The sequence below is a fragment of the Simochromis diagramma genome, unplaced genomic scaffold (assembly GCF_900408965.1).
Source record: "Simochromis diagramma unplaced genomic scaffold, fSimDia1.1 OVJJ01000402.1, whole genome shotgun sequence".
NCBI lineage: Eukaryota > Metazoa > Chordata > Actinopteri > Cichliformes > Cichlidae > Simochromis > Simochromis diagramma.
Genome location: NW_024386972.1, coordinates 8313234 through 8329792, shown reverse-complemented (window position 1 = coordinate 8329792; position 16559 = coordinate 8313234). Strand labels below are relative to the sequence as shown.

General features: G+C 41.1%; 2 protein-coding genes and 1 non-coding gene across 7 annotated transcripts; 2 read left to right on the top strand and 1 right to left on the bottom strand.

Moving 5' to 3' along the window:
* Positions 1-147: 147 nt before the first annotated feature.
* Positions 148-4935, bottom strand: prdm9 (PR domain containing 9). Of its 3 annotated transcripts, none has more exons than XM_040039458.1 (7): positions 4718-4935; positions 4299-4414; positions 4125-4202; positions 3042-3319; positions 2869-2936; positions 2545-2735; positions 148-2390 (listed from the first exon to the last, which is right to left on the bottom strand). In XM_040039458.1, exons 2-7 carry the CDS (start codon positions 4393-4395, stop codon positions 403-405), a joined length of 2700 nt encoding a protein of 899 aa, XP_039895392.1. In that variant the 5' UTR covers positions 4396-4414; positions 4718-4935; the 3' UTR covers positions 148-402. The 3 variants fall into 3 exon arrangements, with proteins under 3 accessions (XP_039895392.1, XP_039895391.1, XP_039895390.1); XM_040039457.1 differs by having other exon boundaries at positions 4125-4208; positions 4299-4467; positions 4718-4932; XM_040039456.1 differs by having other exon boundaries at positions 4125-4208; positions 4718-4930.
* Positions 4936-5087: 152 nt separating this feature from the next.
* trnag-ccc lies at positions 5088-5158 on the top strand. Its single transcript has one exon. It is a non-coding gene; the product is annotated as a tRNA-Gly (tRNA).
* Positions 5159-6146: 988 nt separating this feature from the next.
* fbxw10 (F-box and WD repeat domain containing 10) lies at positions 6147-15318 on the top strand. Of its 3 annotated transcripts, none has more exons than XM_040039460.1 (12): positions 6147-6925; positions 7850-8002; positions 8162-8292; positions 8443-8550; positions 8651-8757; positions 8896-9099; positions 9245-9366; positions 10118-10272; positions 10383-10525; positions 10613-10771; positions 10880-11121; positions 11261-15318. In XM_040039460.1, exons 1-12 carry the CDS (start codon positions 6370-6372, stop codon positions 11665-11667), a joined length of 2487 nt encoding a protein of 828 aa, XP_039895394.1. In that variant the 5' UTR covers positions 6147-6369; the 3' UTR covers positions 11668-15318. The 3 variants fall into 3 exon arrangements, with proteins under 3 accessions (XP_039895394.1, XP_039895395.1, XP_039895393.1); XM_040039461.1 differs by having other exon boundaries at positions 10880-11178; positions 11265-11418; XM_040039459.1 differs by having other exon boundaries at positions 6151-6925; positions 10880-11178.
* Positions 15319-16559: the final 1241 nt, after the last annotated feature.

The following is a 16559-nucleotide window of genomic DNA, read 5'->3' as shown; positions in this document are numbered from 1 at the left end:
ACAAAAAAAGTAGTAGATCTGACTACAAAAACAAATTTAAGACTACTTAATTGAAGAAAAAAAACAGGCATGGTTATGAGTATTTTCATAATATTAAGGCTTGTACAGTGCACATGCTTTGCATTGTATGTTTTGTGGAATAAATGGTCAACAGTGATGGTTACGTTGGTTGTTTATTTTTTAGTGCAGTTTGACACTCAAAGACAAGTATTTGTTGGTGTTTTTCCTTTTTTAACTGAAAAAAAAAAATAACTAAATGCTTTACAAGAAAAATAAAAGAATGTTATGTACAGGACATTCAATAAGTCATCAAGTACACAAGCGGGAAAGTGCAATTTAGTTCACATTTAAGCTCCTGTATTTCATTTTAATTTAAAGTCTTCAAAAAAAAATGCGATTAGACTAAATGTGCATCTTCTGATGGTGCCTCCTGAGATGATAGTTTCGGGAAAAGCTCTTCCCGCACTGAGTGCATTTGAACATTCTCTGTCCCAAGTGAAGCATCTGGTGAGCTTTGAGACTCTGCGGTCGGCTGAAGCTTTTGCTGCATTCGGGGCAGCTGTACGGTCTCACCCCCGTGTGCTTTCTCTCGTGTCTCTTCAGATCTCCCGACTGCCGAAAGCTCTCCCCGCAGTGGGTGCACAGGTAGGGCTTCTCCCCGGTGTGAGTCCTGAGATGTACGTTGAGCTGACCGACGTACGAGAAGCTTTTGCTGCAGTGAGGGCAGCTGTACGGCTTCTCGCCCGTGTGGATGCGCTGGTGCTGTTTCAGACCGTAGTGGTTTGTGAAGCCCTTTCCGCAGTCGTTACACAAGTACAAAACCTTCACTTGCCTGAAGCATGTGTGAGATTTGAAAGCTTTGGCAGTCATACAGTTCTTGCCACAGTGAGGACACGTATATTCTTTTTCCCCCTCCTGTTCCTCCAGCTGATCCGTTAGGCTGTCCGACTCGCAGTGTGAAAGATACTCGACGGGATGGTGCCTTTTAATGTGTTTAATAAGATAGCTCTTCATGGTGAAAGAGAACTGACAGAAGGAGCATGGGAAGAGCTCAGACGTGCAGTGATACTTCATACAAGCGTTACTCTTCTGATGCTGTTTAAGGTTACTAGGTGTAGTGAAGACCTTACCGCAGCGATCGCAGCTATAAGATTTGGCCTCTACATGTACCATCTGCTCGTGCCTTTTCAGGAAACCAGACTTATTAAAGGTTGCTCCACACTGGCCACATTTGTGCTGCCTCAAAGTGCATTTATGTGTTTTGAGGTCATCTGGGTTTCCATATGTTTGTTTACAGCGATTGCAGCTGAACCATTTGTATTTTTTTAACTTCCCATTTCGGACAGAAGCCGCCTCTGGTTCAGCGGAGCTCCTCGCAGGCTGAGCAGGACTGGTAGCTCTTCGTTTAGGCGCAATGAGCTTAGTTATGGCAGAAACTCTGAATCTAGCTCCAAATCTCTGAGGCCTCTGAGAGGGAGGATTCTGGACCGATTCAACGCTTTCACCGTCAGGCATTACATCGTCTTCGTTATTTTCAGCTGTGCTCTCATCAGAGTGATGTTCATTTATGTGCTGCTGAAGGTCGTCCACTGAGGAAAACGCCAGTGAACATTCGCCACAGCTGAAGGGCAATATGTCGGAGTCCTCTGGATCCTCGTTTGTTTTTGTTTTACTCTGTTTCTGGTGACGCTGCAGGTGTCTGGTCAGGTCATTGTACTGACCGAAGCATTTCTGACAAACAGCGCAGACGTACGGACGTATCCTCTCATGGACAGTCACCTTGTGCTTTTTGAGGGATGATTCCTTTGTGAAACTCTTACCACAATCTAAACAGTTTGACTGGAGTGTTTCTGACTCACCTGCACAAGACTCAGGAGCCTCAGTTGTATCCATAGCTTCTTGTTGGGTCTCATTTTCATTAATTTTTTCAGATACAACTGAATCTCCTGCCTTTAAAAGTTCTGACTCTGGCGTTACACTCTCTTTGTTGCTGAGGACTTGCTTCTGATTGGAAGCTTTTCCTACAGCCTGCTTCCTATGAACTAACTGATGTCTGATTAAGCCAGATGCCTGGCTAAAGCTTCGCCTGCAATATGGGCAGCAATAGGGGCGTTTGTTGGAGTGAACACAAAGCTTGTGCCTCCTAAGATGAGGTATTTGCTTGAATGTCTTTCCGCAATCGTCACATGTTTTAGATTCAAGAGGATCAACAGACAGTACCACCAGTGATCCTGCAGCACTGGAGGCATTATTTTCTCCATCAGCTACTTCAGCACTTTCAGGCTGCGTGTGAAAGTATTCTGTGTGTCGCTGGAGGAAGGCTTTGGTGGTGAAAGACAACTGACAGTGGGCGCACAGGAAGATCTGAGTTGTACCGGATACAGTACTCTCTGCATTTTAGGAGAAAAAGGTGAAAACATCAACAAAAAAACAAACAAACTATAAATCAAATTTTAAAATAACACAGTCAGGAAAATTTTACATGACTATCGCTCTTACAACGATCACTTTTATGGACTATTGAGACTAGCAAAGTCAGGGTACCTGTTGCATTCAACTTCAAATACCACATCTGGGCCCAAGGATCACTGAAGTGGGCATGAAGTTTGCTGCTGGGCCACACCAAGAGCTCATCTCCAGTATTTATGGTGCGACAGCAGTGAAAGAGGATGCTACCTTTGTACTGGACTGCCAACAGATTTGCCTCATCTCTATGACGGGCATGGTTGACATACCTGTGTCAGGAGGGAGGGAAAAAAAGCATTTTCTAATAATGTACAAGCTGTACAAACTGTGATTTATTTTATAGAATATAATTAAAAATTAATTTTGTAATTCAACAGGAAACAACAGAAAAGAATTCAATACCTCATCCAGTTTGAGTATGATTCTTTGGCAGCATCAATGTAGTCATAGTCATCCTTATCTTTGTAAATCTGCAGTAAATTGGAATATTGTCACAAAATACACACAAAGAACAAAATATGCATCAAGAGGTTTAAACTTGTTTTATTGTTTGGGTTTAATACATCCCAGCTCACCTCCCATGAGAAGTCACTTGCCATGGCAATCTCCCTTGTTGTCACTTCCCCCTCAAATGGTCCAAAATGCATTCCAGGAGACACTGCAGGCCCATAATTTAGGACCCCAATCCCTGCACTGGGAATACTAGATCTGCCTATCATCAGGCCAAAAGGCAGAGTCAGGAGGGCCCTCTGCATGACGCCCATGTTTGTTGGAAAATCGAGAATAAAAGATGGGCCATTAATGTTGTCAGGATCACTCTGGTCCTGGAAGAGAGTCAGGCACTCCTCGCAATCTATAAAAATGTAAAAACAAGGAAAAACAAAAACAAAAAAAAGCTCATCTGGGGTAATTTTTACTGGACATACCACAGTGACAAATTATCAGTCAAATATTGTCATTATTATTATTAAATATTAGTAAATCTTTGAATGAATGTGTAAACACTGCAGATATTTGTGTAGGTTAGCTCCTCATGGGGAGGACCACTGCTAAGTCATCCATCTAACACATTCTACAGTTCAGCTCTAGTTTACAAATGACAAAAATGTGTGGCTCAGAAAGACATGTACTGATCTACAGGTGTGTCCCTATTAAAATCTAAAGAAGATATAACCAGAAAGAGAGGTAAGGTTAATGGGATAGAAAACTGAAATGTGTAAGTTTAAAGACTACTGAATAAGACCATAGCAAAACACTTTGACTTTCATTTAAGCGTATTATATTTACTTAGCAATGGTCCTGGAGTTGTGGTCAGAAGTTTTGACACACTTATCACGGGCCTGAATGTCAAGTTAATTTTTGACTTTTAACATTTCTTTGAATTATTCGATTTCCAGGGTGAAATGATTGTACAGCATACATCTTTAAAAAACAAGAATTGGGCGCACAAGTTTATTTTGGATTTTCTCTAATCCACAAAGGGTTAAAAGTATACATACAGGTTCAAATAAATCCCTAACCCCCCCCTATTTGGTTAAATGCCCTGTAGCATGCTCGGCCAGTCTCTTTTGGTAGCGATGGCTTGTGACATATTTCTGGCTGGATATTAGTTGTACCTAAACTGCAATAGCAAAAGAGTAAACATGGGGTTTGCTTACAAAAGCCATCGTCACCATCTGGGTTTTCTCCCTGCCCCACAGCGTCCAGTAACTTCTGTATTGGCGTGTCTGCTGGCTCTAAAACTGGCATCACAAGAGGAACAAAGAAACTATTTTAAAGGCTATATTACAGCACTGAATGTCAACGTTATTTGTAATGTCATTATAGTGTACCTGCAGGGGGGTTGTTTTCAATGGGAATGCACTCCTCAGTTACAACCACCTCCTCGGTTGTCTCAACCCACTCCACGCTGCTGCTTCTGTCCGTCATGAGTAAAAACTGTGGATAGCTGGTGGGAATGATCAGTCTTTACGGCAGTTGCTTACACAGGATGCATGCACACTGTCAAAAACATAGTAACATGAAGCTACAGCTAGCATTAGCTAACATTATCTCAGCACGTTAAACCTCTTTAGCCTTTAACATTACAGCTATACTACTAACACAGACAAAAAAAGGACCAGTGGCAAAGGTACTATCAAATCAGTCTCCGATAGCTAATAACGAAAATGTGGCTATCACAGCACAAAACATGGCAAATGGCATTAATGCATGTGTAGTTAATAATATATAAAGAATAGAACTTTTGTACCAAGCTGACGTTCAACGGCTATATTTCTGGAGTTGTTTCGTAACTACCGTCCAAAACACGAAAGATTAAGCTGTTAGCGCATGACGCTTCACTAGAAACCACAAACTAAAGTATCCGAACCCTAAGATACGGTCCCCCGGAAGAAAATAGAGCACACTTTCAGAATAAGAGTAAACGTTTCCTTCTTTTTAAATAAAAGTGGCAACGTTTTTCAAATATGTGCTGTTCTTCTACTATCGCTTCCTTTTATCGTTTTCACATATCAGTAATATATAAGGCGAGCATCCATAAACAAAAGTACACATAATGGGCCAAAACTCGACCAAACTTCACGCCGATAAATTGCTTTCTATCAGCCCCGCTAACAACGGCGCCGCTGGTGTAGTGGTATCATGCAAGATTCCCATTCTTGCGACCCGGGTTCGATTCCCGGGCGGCGCACGATTATTTTTGTTTTCCTCTTAAAGAGACTGCAAAGCTCACCTTAAGATTAAACATTTCATGCCCTTAACATTTGACATTAACATTTGATCCTGAGCCATATTATGGAAGTTTGAATTATAGAGGCAGCTAGGTGATCTCAGGTGACCGAACCTGGTGCGAAAGGGCATGAGTGTGTATATAGTGTGTGTATACTGTAGACTATATTAAGAGTGAAAATACATTTTTTTTTAATTTTAGGTTCCCTCCTCCTTTTCTGTGGTATACCCCTCTGGGTTCTCTACATTTTTTTACACTCTATTTTTTTGCGGAAAAAAACCTTTATTAATCTTTGAAGATGTATTTGACACTCTGAAAAAACATTATCACAAGAGTTCAATACACTTGGACACTTTTTTGATTATGCTTATTTATTTCTGAATGTGTTTGTTTGGAAACAAACAAACAAACAAACAAACAAAACAAATAGAGGCAGGCAGCCTTTCACACGCAAATTAAAACCACCTTAACTTAATCACCTTATCCTAATCGCATGTATGTCTTTGGATGGTGAGAAACTCCACACAAAACCACCCAGCCACCGTCACTGTACCACCCTTGATTTAATTTGAGCTAATTTTCTTTATAAAGACACTTCATTTTATTATTAAACTAAAATATTTGCATTTTACAGAGTTTTATTTCATTTCTTATTTTTTTTTACTTTGATTTCACATTATGTTTTCCTGTTGTTTTTTATATTCAAATTTAATTGAGCTTCTTTTCATGTTTAATCAAGCCATTTCCTTTGTCATATTACAATTCATTTTACTGAATAGTTATAATTTGTTTAACCAATTTTTGTTTTGAATGCTGTAAAACGGTAATTTGCCAACGTCTGGGATAAGAAAAGTACATTTCATCCTATTATTTTACCTTATGTTTCTGAAAGGAAAACAACCAACACAGCAGGAACAGCAATAATAATAATAATAATAATAATAATAATAATAATAATCCAACACCTCTGTAAATCAGTCCAGGACACACTAAGCATTTAAATCTTAAACGCTCTTGGATTTAGTGCCCACCTTATGTACCTAATAAACTGTCTCGCCTACAATCCCGCGCGAGCATCCATTCAGCTGCCGACGCGCTGAACTTGTTGCATGGCAACCAGTTGAATTGTCACTGCATGTTTGTGTTCGTTGTGATGTTTAAAGACGAAAAAAATGTTGCCTGGCGCGGACGTGGTGAATGTAAAGGAAACTACTGAAAGCGTCGACATGAAGTCTGTTAATGCCTCGAAGTCTTTCAGCACCAAAAAAGCGGAGGGATGCGTCAGTATGTGCGGTATATGTCCGACCTGCGTCTTTGCCTCCAATCCTCCGGGTTCCAGTCGGTGTCTGTGGAAGGTGTCGGATGAGTTCAAGAGGAGGTTCGCGCTGACGCTCCTTTTACGCTGCAGGAGCGTCCAAGTCCTCGAGAACATCCAAGGTGTGCTGCGTGGCGCGACGTCGTGGACGCTGCACACCTACGCTAGGTCAAGAAGCCCCATCACACCTCAGGAACACCCCTTACGCTTTTCCCACCAAGGTCATGATGGAAAACCCCTGGGAGTGAACGTGAAGGAAATCTGGAAGTGGTTCAGCAGCAGTCCGGACTGGGTCAAGTCAAGCTACGTTTGCCGTATTTTTTCACTGTGTGACTCCGAGCTTTTACGGATGGTCGCCAACTTAACCAACGTGCTCCTGATCAGACAGAAAAGTGGATTCCTGGAGTTTAATGGTAAGATCTCAGGAGTGGGAAAGGACTTGGTTTCCACTGCACTGCAATTCCCGCTACGGACCACTAGAGGCCACCAACGACACATATACAGTTATAGAATATACACAATTATAGTAAAAGCAAATTCTTGTTCTATAAGCTTTGCGTTACAAGGGTTGTCTTCACCCATAATGACTCCAGTGTTAGTCTCCATATAGTTATCGTTTTGCTCAGGGTTACCTTACTTAACAGAAGTCTAATCACATCGCTGCCATTTGGAGCCATTTAATAAACATTCCTCTACAAATATGCCATCTGGGCCAATTGGTGGGTTGGTCCAGCTAAGGTGAAGCACTGTGGAAACAAAAGAAGGCTGAGAGGGTCTGTACATGTAGAGAGGAGGGTTTTATTGGACAAAGATGTTGAATATGGAGCTGCTAGGCAGAGGAAAAGAGGAAGACCACAGAGGAGATTCATATTTGTAGTGAAGGAGGACACGAAGAGAGAGAGAGAGTTGAGATGATTTGTAGAAAAAGAAGATGATTTGATAATGCTTGAGGAAATTAAACCCATTTGCAATTCTGAGTTGAACTGTTACTAGTATCGTATTACAATAGGCACCCCCCCCCCTCTGAGCCATCTTCTTGTATCATATACTGATTTTATTAAATTCTGTTTTTATTGATGATTTAGATTTAGTTATTGCATTTTATATGGATTTCAAATTATTGATATATTTACTTTATTAAACTGTAATTTCTATAGTATTAGATTTTACCTATTTATTTATTTTATTGTATTCAGATTAGCCCAATCCTGAAAAACTGTGTTTTATTTTATTGTGATATAACTAATTATTTTATTATGTTATATTTAATTTTGGGACACACCAACAAATTAATTTCCTAGTTTTTGGGATCTATAAGGTATGTCTTATCTTTTCAGTAAGTAACCACAATAACAATCATGACAATCAGGAGGAGTCTGAGGACCCTGCTCTAATGGTAGTGCCGGGATCCTCCAAGTCTGTGTCTGGGGTCAGCCGACACAGAGACTTCATAAGCTGCCTACCTGTTGATCTGTCCAAGAGGATATTAGGCAAGTCTTTGCATACTACTGTGCTACTGCAGCCTGAATTTGTGAAGTGTGCCGATATGTCCTTAAAGTAAAAATTTCAATGTCACTTATGTCTGCATTTACTAAATATACAGTAAATGTTAAATTGAAAAGGTGCAATGCCGTATGTGTGTTTTGTAGGAATGTTAGGTGAGCATACTTTGATTCATTGCACGGCAGTTTGTCAATACTGGGAGCTACTTGCGAAGGAAACCATGGAGGAAATGAAATTCAGAAGAAATTTTCAGGGCCAAATTATTCCCATGATAGAGGTTGAGATTTTTTTTTTTTTTTTTTACATTAAATGATATAAATATTTATAGTAGTTTTAATTAATGAAAATACTTAAAAAAAAAATCAGACTTCTTTAGAATAATTTAAAAAAAATCTGATCAGTGCTAATCTTTTTTTTTCTGTTACAGGGGTGCAGCAGTGTTAATTTTGTGAGTCCTACTTATGCAAACATTGTTGAAATCCCTGTACCAGTAAAGGATGACAAGGAAGAAGATATTTATTCTACTGTCCACAAGGTTTCACAGAGTCGTACCATCTACACAGTAAACATCAGCTTTTGGAATCAGCCGGAATATTCAACACAGTGATTGTGTGTTTATTTGATTGGTTCTGCAGCTCAAGCCATTTAACTCCGCTTATGCAAACATCAGAACCACAGCAGTGCAAATGGAAGAGCGAAATGTTTACTGCGGTGCATATTTTACCAAAGTGCTGCTGGACAAGTGAGTGTTGATTTCCCTTTATTTTATTTTATTATATTTTTCATAGTGCCCAAATAAACTCTGAAAACAGGAATGAGAAAACGTTTCTACTGGTACAGCTGATGTGATTCAGAGGTGTGCGCTTATGTGTTTTTGCAGCGAAGATCCTTATCGGGTGTTGGACTATAGAGGAGGACTGCTGCTGGCCACCGGCTCAAAGGACCGTTTGGTGCGTCTGTTTTATGTGTCATCAGAAACAGAAGACGTGTCGGTGCTGAAAGGACACGTTGGAAGCATTCGGGCAGTGCTGCTCTGTGAGGACAGAGATCTGCTGATAACCGCGAGCTTTGACGCAAATATCAGGTGAAAAAATCATCTAATTTATGAGTAGAATTCTGTGAGTAGGTAATAATTGATTATGCAGAAGATGCTGACGACGATGCATTTGCATGAATGAATCTGATTTAATTGATTGTGTTTTGAAGTTTTCCTGTCATCACACTTTCAGGTGTTGGAATTTGAAGACAGACCGGTGTGACATGGCGCTGTACGGTCACACTGGCACCGTCAACTGTCTGGATGCTGATGCTGATAAACTTGTCTCAGGAGCTAAAGACTGTGCAGTTAAAGGTAAGCGGCCACTGATCGGTATACACCATCTTTACATGAGCTCACATTTACATGAGTAAATATAACCACACGTTGTCTTTAATAGAAAAAACAAAAAAAAAACCTTATCACATATTTTCATTTTCCTGTTGAGAAATTGTCTTTTCTAAGAAGCAATTCATATGTCTTATCTTAATCAGTGAGTTTCTTTTAGGTATTTTGGATAAACCCAAATGCAAACCAACCATTTAAGACATACCTGCACTCATATTTGTGGAGAAAAGATTATATGTCATCTAAAATACTGTCAGTGTTTCTTTTAATTATACCCATCTTCAACTGGACAATAATGCAGCATCTAAGCTGCTAGCCAGCGCCGGCATGTCACTCTCATTCTCGCTCTCCTTTACGAGTTTCCAGTGAATTTCAGTCCATTTTAAAATTTTTATTTATAACATATCAAAGCTTCCACGGCTGGGCTGCTGTGTACATAGCAGAGCTACTGAGACCTTAAAACAGCAGTGGATCAGCTGATCAGGGTCTGTGAGCTGTGGTTTCTTTTAAAGAACTGCTGAAAACAGTTTTTATAGGTTAGCTTTTCCTGAATCTTTCTCCCATTATTTTTATCGTTTACATCTGTCCTGTGGATGGAAATATGTGTATTGAAATCAGTGTAGTGTATGTATATTGTCATGTTTTTACCCTCAGAAAAAAAACTTCCTGTTAACATTTTCATATGTAAGCAAGCTGAAATGAACCATTGCTTTGCCAGTGTGGTGTCTGCAGACCGGGAAGCCTTTTAATGGTTTTAATTTCAAGCACCCCAGTCCTGTCCTATGTGTAAAGGTCAGCAAAACTACTATCTACAGCAGCTGTAAACAGGGCCTTGTTAAAATATGGGACATGGAAAATGCAGCACTCCTCCGGGTGAGAAACATTTGTGGAAAATCAAATACAGAACACTTTGTGTTGTCTGAAGCTGATGAAACATTTCCGTTTTTCCATATGTTGTTCATGAATGTCCCATCTTCCACAAGACAATTGATGCCCACAGGAGTGCAGTGAAGTGCCTGTTCCTTGACGACTGGCACCTTCTATCTGGAGACTGCGCTGGCAATGTCATGGTGTGGAGCATCAACCATAATGTTGAGGAGTGTCTTATAACATTCAGCCACCAAAAGTAAGCATGTAACCTCTGAAGCTGCCATGTAGAACAATTTAAATGGGATCTTACTAGGAATACGGGGATCTTCTGATTGTTCTGCAGGGAGGTAAAATCTCTTACGCTGCTCTACCTTCGTGTTATTACTGGCTGTGTGGACGGAAAGATTCGCATATTTAATTTCCTCACTGGTGATTGTTTGAGAGAGATCACAGCAGAGACCGGAACAGGTCGTCTCCTGTCCCTGCACTTCCTTGACCAAAGGTGAGTCGGATGACTCGCATGAGCTTGATTATTTTTTTCTTATTACACAATTTTTCTTAGTGCGATCTCTAGCTTGATTTTATACTTTGTCTCACTAATGTTCCTTAGTATATTAGTGAACACGATATACAGCGTGAAGCTCTTCCAGTTTGCCAAAGTGTTCTGGGATTATGCCAGTTCCTCACGGGGAGACCACTGTGATGTGATGCCACAGGATAGTTTGGTTTCTGAGAAATCTGCAGCTTCTCTCAGAAAGTTTCCTCTTTCCGCTCCTGCGGGAGATCACGTGGCACAGTTGCCTTCAACCACCCAAAAGATTCACAGCCATGACTGTATGAAGCCAGAGAGAGGTGAGCGGCTTCACCGGACCCACATCCTGTCCTCCCCCATTAAATGCCAAATACAACGTAAGCATGCTCAAGGTGGAAGAAAAAATATACTTTAAAATTAGTTGATTTGTGTTGTAAGTGGATTTTTTTTTCTTCACAGCCAGAGTGTGCAGTGAGATTGCTAAACAGTCAGTGAAGCTTAGCGAGAAGGCTGCAACTGAACGGATAAAGAAGAGAGGCCTTCATCATCCTCTGACACGGGACTGCATCCACCTCCGGGTTAACGCTATCCTGAGGTCTCAGTGCACGGAAGAAGTCAGCATCAACATGGAGAGAAAGGCTAGACTGAGAGATTTGTGGGGTCCTCTCACAGCTAAGGCTTCTCTGCACTCATCTCCAAAACAGAGCATGCACATGTGCTCACTGCAGGAAACGCATGATGGTCATCCCAGCAGGGCCAAGACCTGTGTCCCAGTTGTGAAACGAACTATCACTGAACATATGACAAACAAACCACAAGGCAGACAGGTTTCCACTGCCCCTAGGGACACAAAAAGAACCCTATAGTCTTTACACACTCAGGCCAATCAAAAGGTGGCCATAGACTTATCAATACATCTTCATAAGATTACAAATAAATCCAAAATGTTACATAAAAACTAGTCCCAGTTTATCCAGGATTAACTCTTTAAGTGGAAAGGATTCGGACTGCTCAGTGACACTGGTGGAAGCAAAGAGGGAGGTCACACAAAGCACTGACCAAAAACTGTCCAAGAGGCATACATTACAAAATGTGCATCAATAAATGTTGAGCACTGCACAATGCATGCTTTGCAGATTTGTTTATCCAATGAACCTTACCTTGAAATATGTTGTTTCATTAAAATTCCACTAGAGGTCAGTATTGTATCATGTGATAGGTGGTTGAACAGTGACAAAGGCGTATGGTTCTGCAGTATGCTTGAGTTTTTTGTAACAATTACATTTATCATCATTTTAACTTTCTTAAATAATTACATTTTGTTTCCTTTAGAAAATTTTCAGTTTTTGCATACTGAAAAAGAGGGATTATTTCTAAGTTTAATTTGGTTTTGTACTTAGACTGTGTCAAAAAAGTAGACGTTTTAATAGTAGTTTAGTTTTTACAAGGAATAGAAACCAGTGAAACTATGAAATTCTCAGATTCCAGCAGCTTATTATACTTTCACCTGTCACTCACATCACCACTGGCCATTTTAGTTTATCTGTCTCAAAAAAAAAAAAAAAAAAAAAATTAAGCAACATATCTTTGTAGTCTTTTGAAGCACTACAGAAGCTACAGAGGTAAACCAGCTGAGTGAGCTGGGTTTGTCCTATCCAGAGAGACCTTTCACCCTGCCACCTGCCCTCTAGGCCATGGTGCCTCGAGGGCATCATTGGAAGTCACGAGGGCTGAAGATCAGGGAGAGAAGGTCCTCTGCTTTAAGAGCAGCGGCACAACAGCTGGGCACCTTTGAATAACAAAGGGGTTATGAGGAGAACGGTCTTAGTAACACTTTGGGGAATCTCTTCTTTCATGAGCGCACTGCAGATAATTTGATTTGGTCTGCAGAGAACTGGGGAGAATGGCGCTCCCTTCGTTTTTCCTGCTGCGCTTAACCGAACCCCAACAAGCTGAGTTTAGGTTCATCAGGCAGCACAACCCCCCTTTTGTTTCATCAGGTACGGAGCCTCTTGTTGAGGAGCGTCAGAGCTGTAGGGGTGGATAAAAAGCATAAAATCAAAACAAAGTTAGAAAAGAGAAAAGTCTTCATGCAGGAATGCCCCCAGACCTTTGAGCTAGCCCTAGAGTTTGCTTGGGGAGAGGAGGGTACAGGTTTATTTATGCAGGAGGAGAAGAGGGAAAGAAATGACATGTAAGACGCTCAAAGTTAAAAGAAAAAAAAAAGGTTGGAAGGGTTGGAAGTGGGGGAGAAGGCAACAAAAGGCAATTCAGTGTGCCCCAGCTGACATCAGTCTACATGGATCTGCATCTCCAAAGGTGCATATTTGCATCATAGTTCATTTGTCAAATTAATTTTTCAAATGTTGTCATGCTGTGTCAACGGCAGGTTTGAGCTTCCAACTTCATCTTGAATAGTACCATCTTTGCAGGCCAAGTCAGTCATGGTACAGAATGTGATTAAGAAAATAACAATCTGCTTTACTTTTGTATTTGCATGTAACTCAGACGGGTGGCTGCCTTGCCCCGGAGCCAGTCAGATATCGCTGCGTTACTAAGTCTAGCAATATGGGCATCAGATGCAAAAGCTCAATGAATATGCAAATCACGTCATTCTCATGGGGAACTGAGTCATGATAAAAATGGTTTCCAAGTGACATACAACCATGTCCTGCTGAATCTAAAGAAAAAAAAAGGAAGAAAAGAAAAGTTGTTGGAGAATGAAATTTGGGGTTAAACAAGGATCTTTATGAACAAGTTCAAGTTCCAACAGAGTAGTGACATCAACACATGGGAGCGATGACAAGTGCCTTGATCTCAGGACAGCTTTAAATGCCAGGCCACACGGCCAGCACTCTTTCCAACCATCCCCTGTTAGCATCCAACGAAGCCAGGCTGGAAACAAGATCCATATGTCTTTCTGACCTCATTTGCAGATAGAGATCATAAGCGAAAGGGAATACAGCCACAGTGAAGGGAGGCAATTAACAGGAACACCATTACTGAGATATGGGACTGATTAACAGCCGCATCCAGCCAAGCCAAATAGATAAGAGGGAATCTGATTGCTCATTGACTGCTTCTCTGCGGTGCCTCCTCAGTGAGCAGGTTCTTGTTTTCTGGATGTTGGAACATGCGGATATCAAGGCCCCCTTGATTGAGCCAAAAGAGAGTAGGGTGAAACCGCCGTTACCGCACATCAGGAAGATGATCAAAGAGGCTACTGCTGGCTTCTGGCTTCTCATATACAAGGCTAAACCCCAACAGATGATTGTGCAAAGTTGTTACTCACAGAGGGCTCAGTGCTAACACATGTCGTAGTGCAGTGATATGAGCGACACCTCATGTACCGGTCACTCCATTTAAACGGTCATTATACAGCTGGACTGTAAAAGACGCAGATACTTTTTTCCCACTCCTCGCTCTAAATTTTTTGTGTGTCTAATTAAGTTGAAACGTTTTTGTTTCCCATTTATGAATTGACTGATTGTCCTCCGAGACCATCTGCTGTTATAACGTGACATCTGGAATGTATTGTGATAATTGCAAAGAGATTATTTTACCTCTGCAAGTTCTACTTTATACTAAAGACAAATGCAAAACAAACAGAAACAGCTTTAATTAAACACACTACTGCTTTAACAGCAGAGGCTATAGCATGTATTACGTTTACTAGTATTTTAAGGTACCACTGATTTATGGCGCTCGTCCTCTGGGGGGCCAACTGTCTCCATTTATAGAAATCTTCAAGCCTGTGTGTGTCAGCCAGTCAATTTGTGTGTTTTTAACTGACTCTCAGTCTCTGGTAAGGTGGTTTGTGTTAACTTAAGGAACTGATGAGAGACATTTTTAAATTACTGCAAGCTTCATGTGTATATTAGTGTAAATAGCCTCTGCAACCACTGAATAGGATTCCCAGCCCACTTCTATGTGGGCTTACATTGCATGTCAGCGCGATTGCGTTTCAGTACACGGTTATTAAACCAAAGTGAGAGGTGTCTTGAATTGACCTGCGATCTCAATGGCCCTCAGTCTTCACAGAGCTGTTCCAGACACTTGTAGGCGACAGTGTTAAGTGTCATAATTTCACTATTTTCTCAGACATAAATGCAGAGACGTAAAAGTCAAAGGTCAACTGCATAAAACTTCTCTATTTAGAGGTCAGTAGACGCAATATTGTCTGGGGAGAGGGGGTGGAGTGGCACCTTGGAACAAGAAGGCAATTCACAGAGGAAGAGTTTAGGAAAAATGGCATCTGGGTCTACTTCCTGCCACAAGACGAATAGAAAATTAATTGTAACACAGACTACAAAGGTCTTCATGCACCACAGAAGAAGAATAATACACTTAAGTGAGCCCAGAGCTGCAGTGGAGGATTAGAGGTCTTGTGCTGGATGCAGTTCTGCTTCAGTGAGTACGTGAGTGGTGGCTGGTTGCAATACCAACTGTTTCTATTTACAGCTCTAATTTTTTAAACCAGCGGTCCCCAACCTTTTTTGCGCCACGGACCGGTTTATGCCCGACAATATTTTCACGGACCGGCCTTTAAGGTGTCTCGGATAAATACAACAAAATAAAACTAGTACCGAAAAAAGAAGATTTATTCATAACACACGTGAAAAGACCCAGGAAAACCGAGTTAACGATAAAAATGACAACAAAATAACGCTGAAAACCGATAAAAACCCTGAAAACCATACATTTTCACACCTGAGCCTCAACTCTCGCGGCTTGGTACCAAACGACTCACGGACCGGTACCGGTCCGAGGCCCGGGGGTTGGGGACCGCTGTTTTAAACCACACTGACAGCGGCAGAAAGTTTGGGATGGCTAATGGACATCTATATCAGTGCTTCATCTTCATAGTTCAACTTCAAAGCCTGACAAGCAATTAGCCACTTGGTCATGTCAAGTACAGATGTTTTCTCTCCGACAGAGACAGGGCTCTCACTGTTACGGTACCTGATAAGAAAAGGCCCCCAGCAGTGTAGTGAGAGCACACTTTTAAGGGAGCCTTTATTGGTGGATTTTGATTCTGAAATGGAAAATCTGATGGATGGGGCTCTTCTATAGGAGGTTATTTTACAGCAACACGTTTCTAACTCACGTTAGCAGCAAGATAAATTGCCACAATACTGAAGCAGTTCAGGAAACCTGTAAAATAATCCCTGATGATTGGTCCTGCAGTTAAATACACTTCCTATAACCCAGCAAAAAACAGTCACAACAAATACCATTTTCCAGACACGATAACTCGACTGTTGTTTGTACAGTAAATACTCTCTGGGCTTCTCACTCTCTCCTCGTTTGACCCTGGCCTAGGAAGAGCCATTTTTGGAGCTGAGGAGAAGCAACGGGTGTTCTAGTTTAGACACTTCACAGCTCAGCGGGTGCCTTAGCATGTTGATACAAGTGTTGGAAAATGACACGCAGGGCAGTTGATTCATGCATTTGTGTTTTTTACTAAGTTGTCATGCGTGGGATTATTTTTTAAAAGACCTGGGGATAAAACTGACCCATATTAGCAGCAGATGTTTTGGGTCATCGAGTGTGTATTATGTGTTTTTCCCAGAGGTTCGTGGTGAGAGGCGTACCATGGCCACCAGAGGGGTAGTTGTTTGATAAAAGAAGAGCTTTTGCAACTTGATGGCAGGTGAGCTTTTGACTTGAAAGGAGCGAGTTAAACTCTTAGACGAGTCAGGATAATCTTGAGGGGTAGAGGTGAAAGACTAAAAAGGCTGTTTTATCAACAACTGTC

Coding starts and splice junctions, on each gene's coding strand:
- prdm9 (XM_040039457.1), bottom strand. CDS start 4,395: ATGACGGACAGAAGCAGCAGCGTGGAGTGGGTTGAGACAACCGAGGAG. Junction 3,320..4,124: donor AGATGGTGACGATGGCTTTT/GTAAGCAAACCC, acceptor ACATTTTTATAG/ATTGCGAGGAGTGCCTGACT. Junction 2,937..3,041: donor CAAGTGACTTCTCATGGGAG/GTGAGCTGGGAT, acceptor AATTTACTGCAG/ATTTACAAAGATAAGGATGA.
- fbxw10 (XM_040039459.1), top strand. CDS start 6,370: ATGTTGCCTGGCGCGGACGTGGTGAATGTAAAGGAAACTACTGAAAGC. Junction 10,273..10,382: donor AAAATGCAGCACTCCTCCGG/GTGAGAAACATT, acceptor ATCTTCCACAAG/ACAATTGATGCCCACAGGAG. Junction 10,526..10,612: donor ATAACATTCAGCCACCAAAA/GTAAGCATGTAA, acceptor ATTGTTCTGCAG/GGAGGTAAAATCTCTTACGC.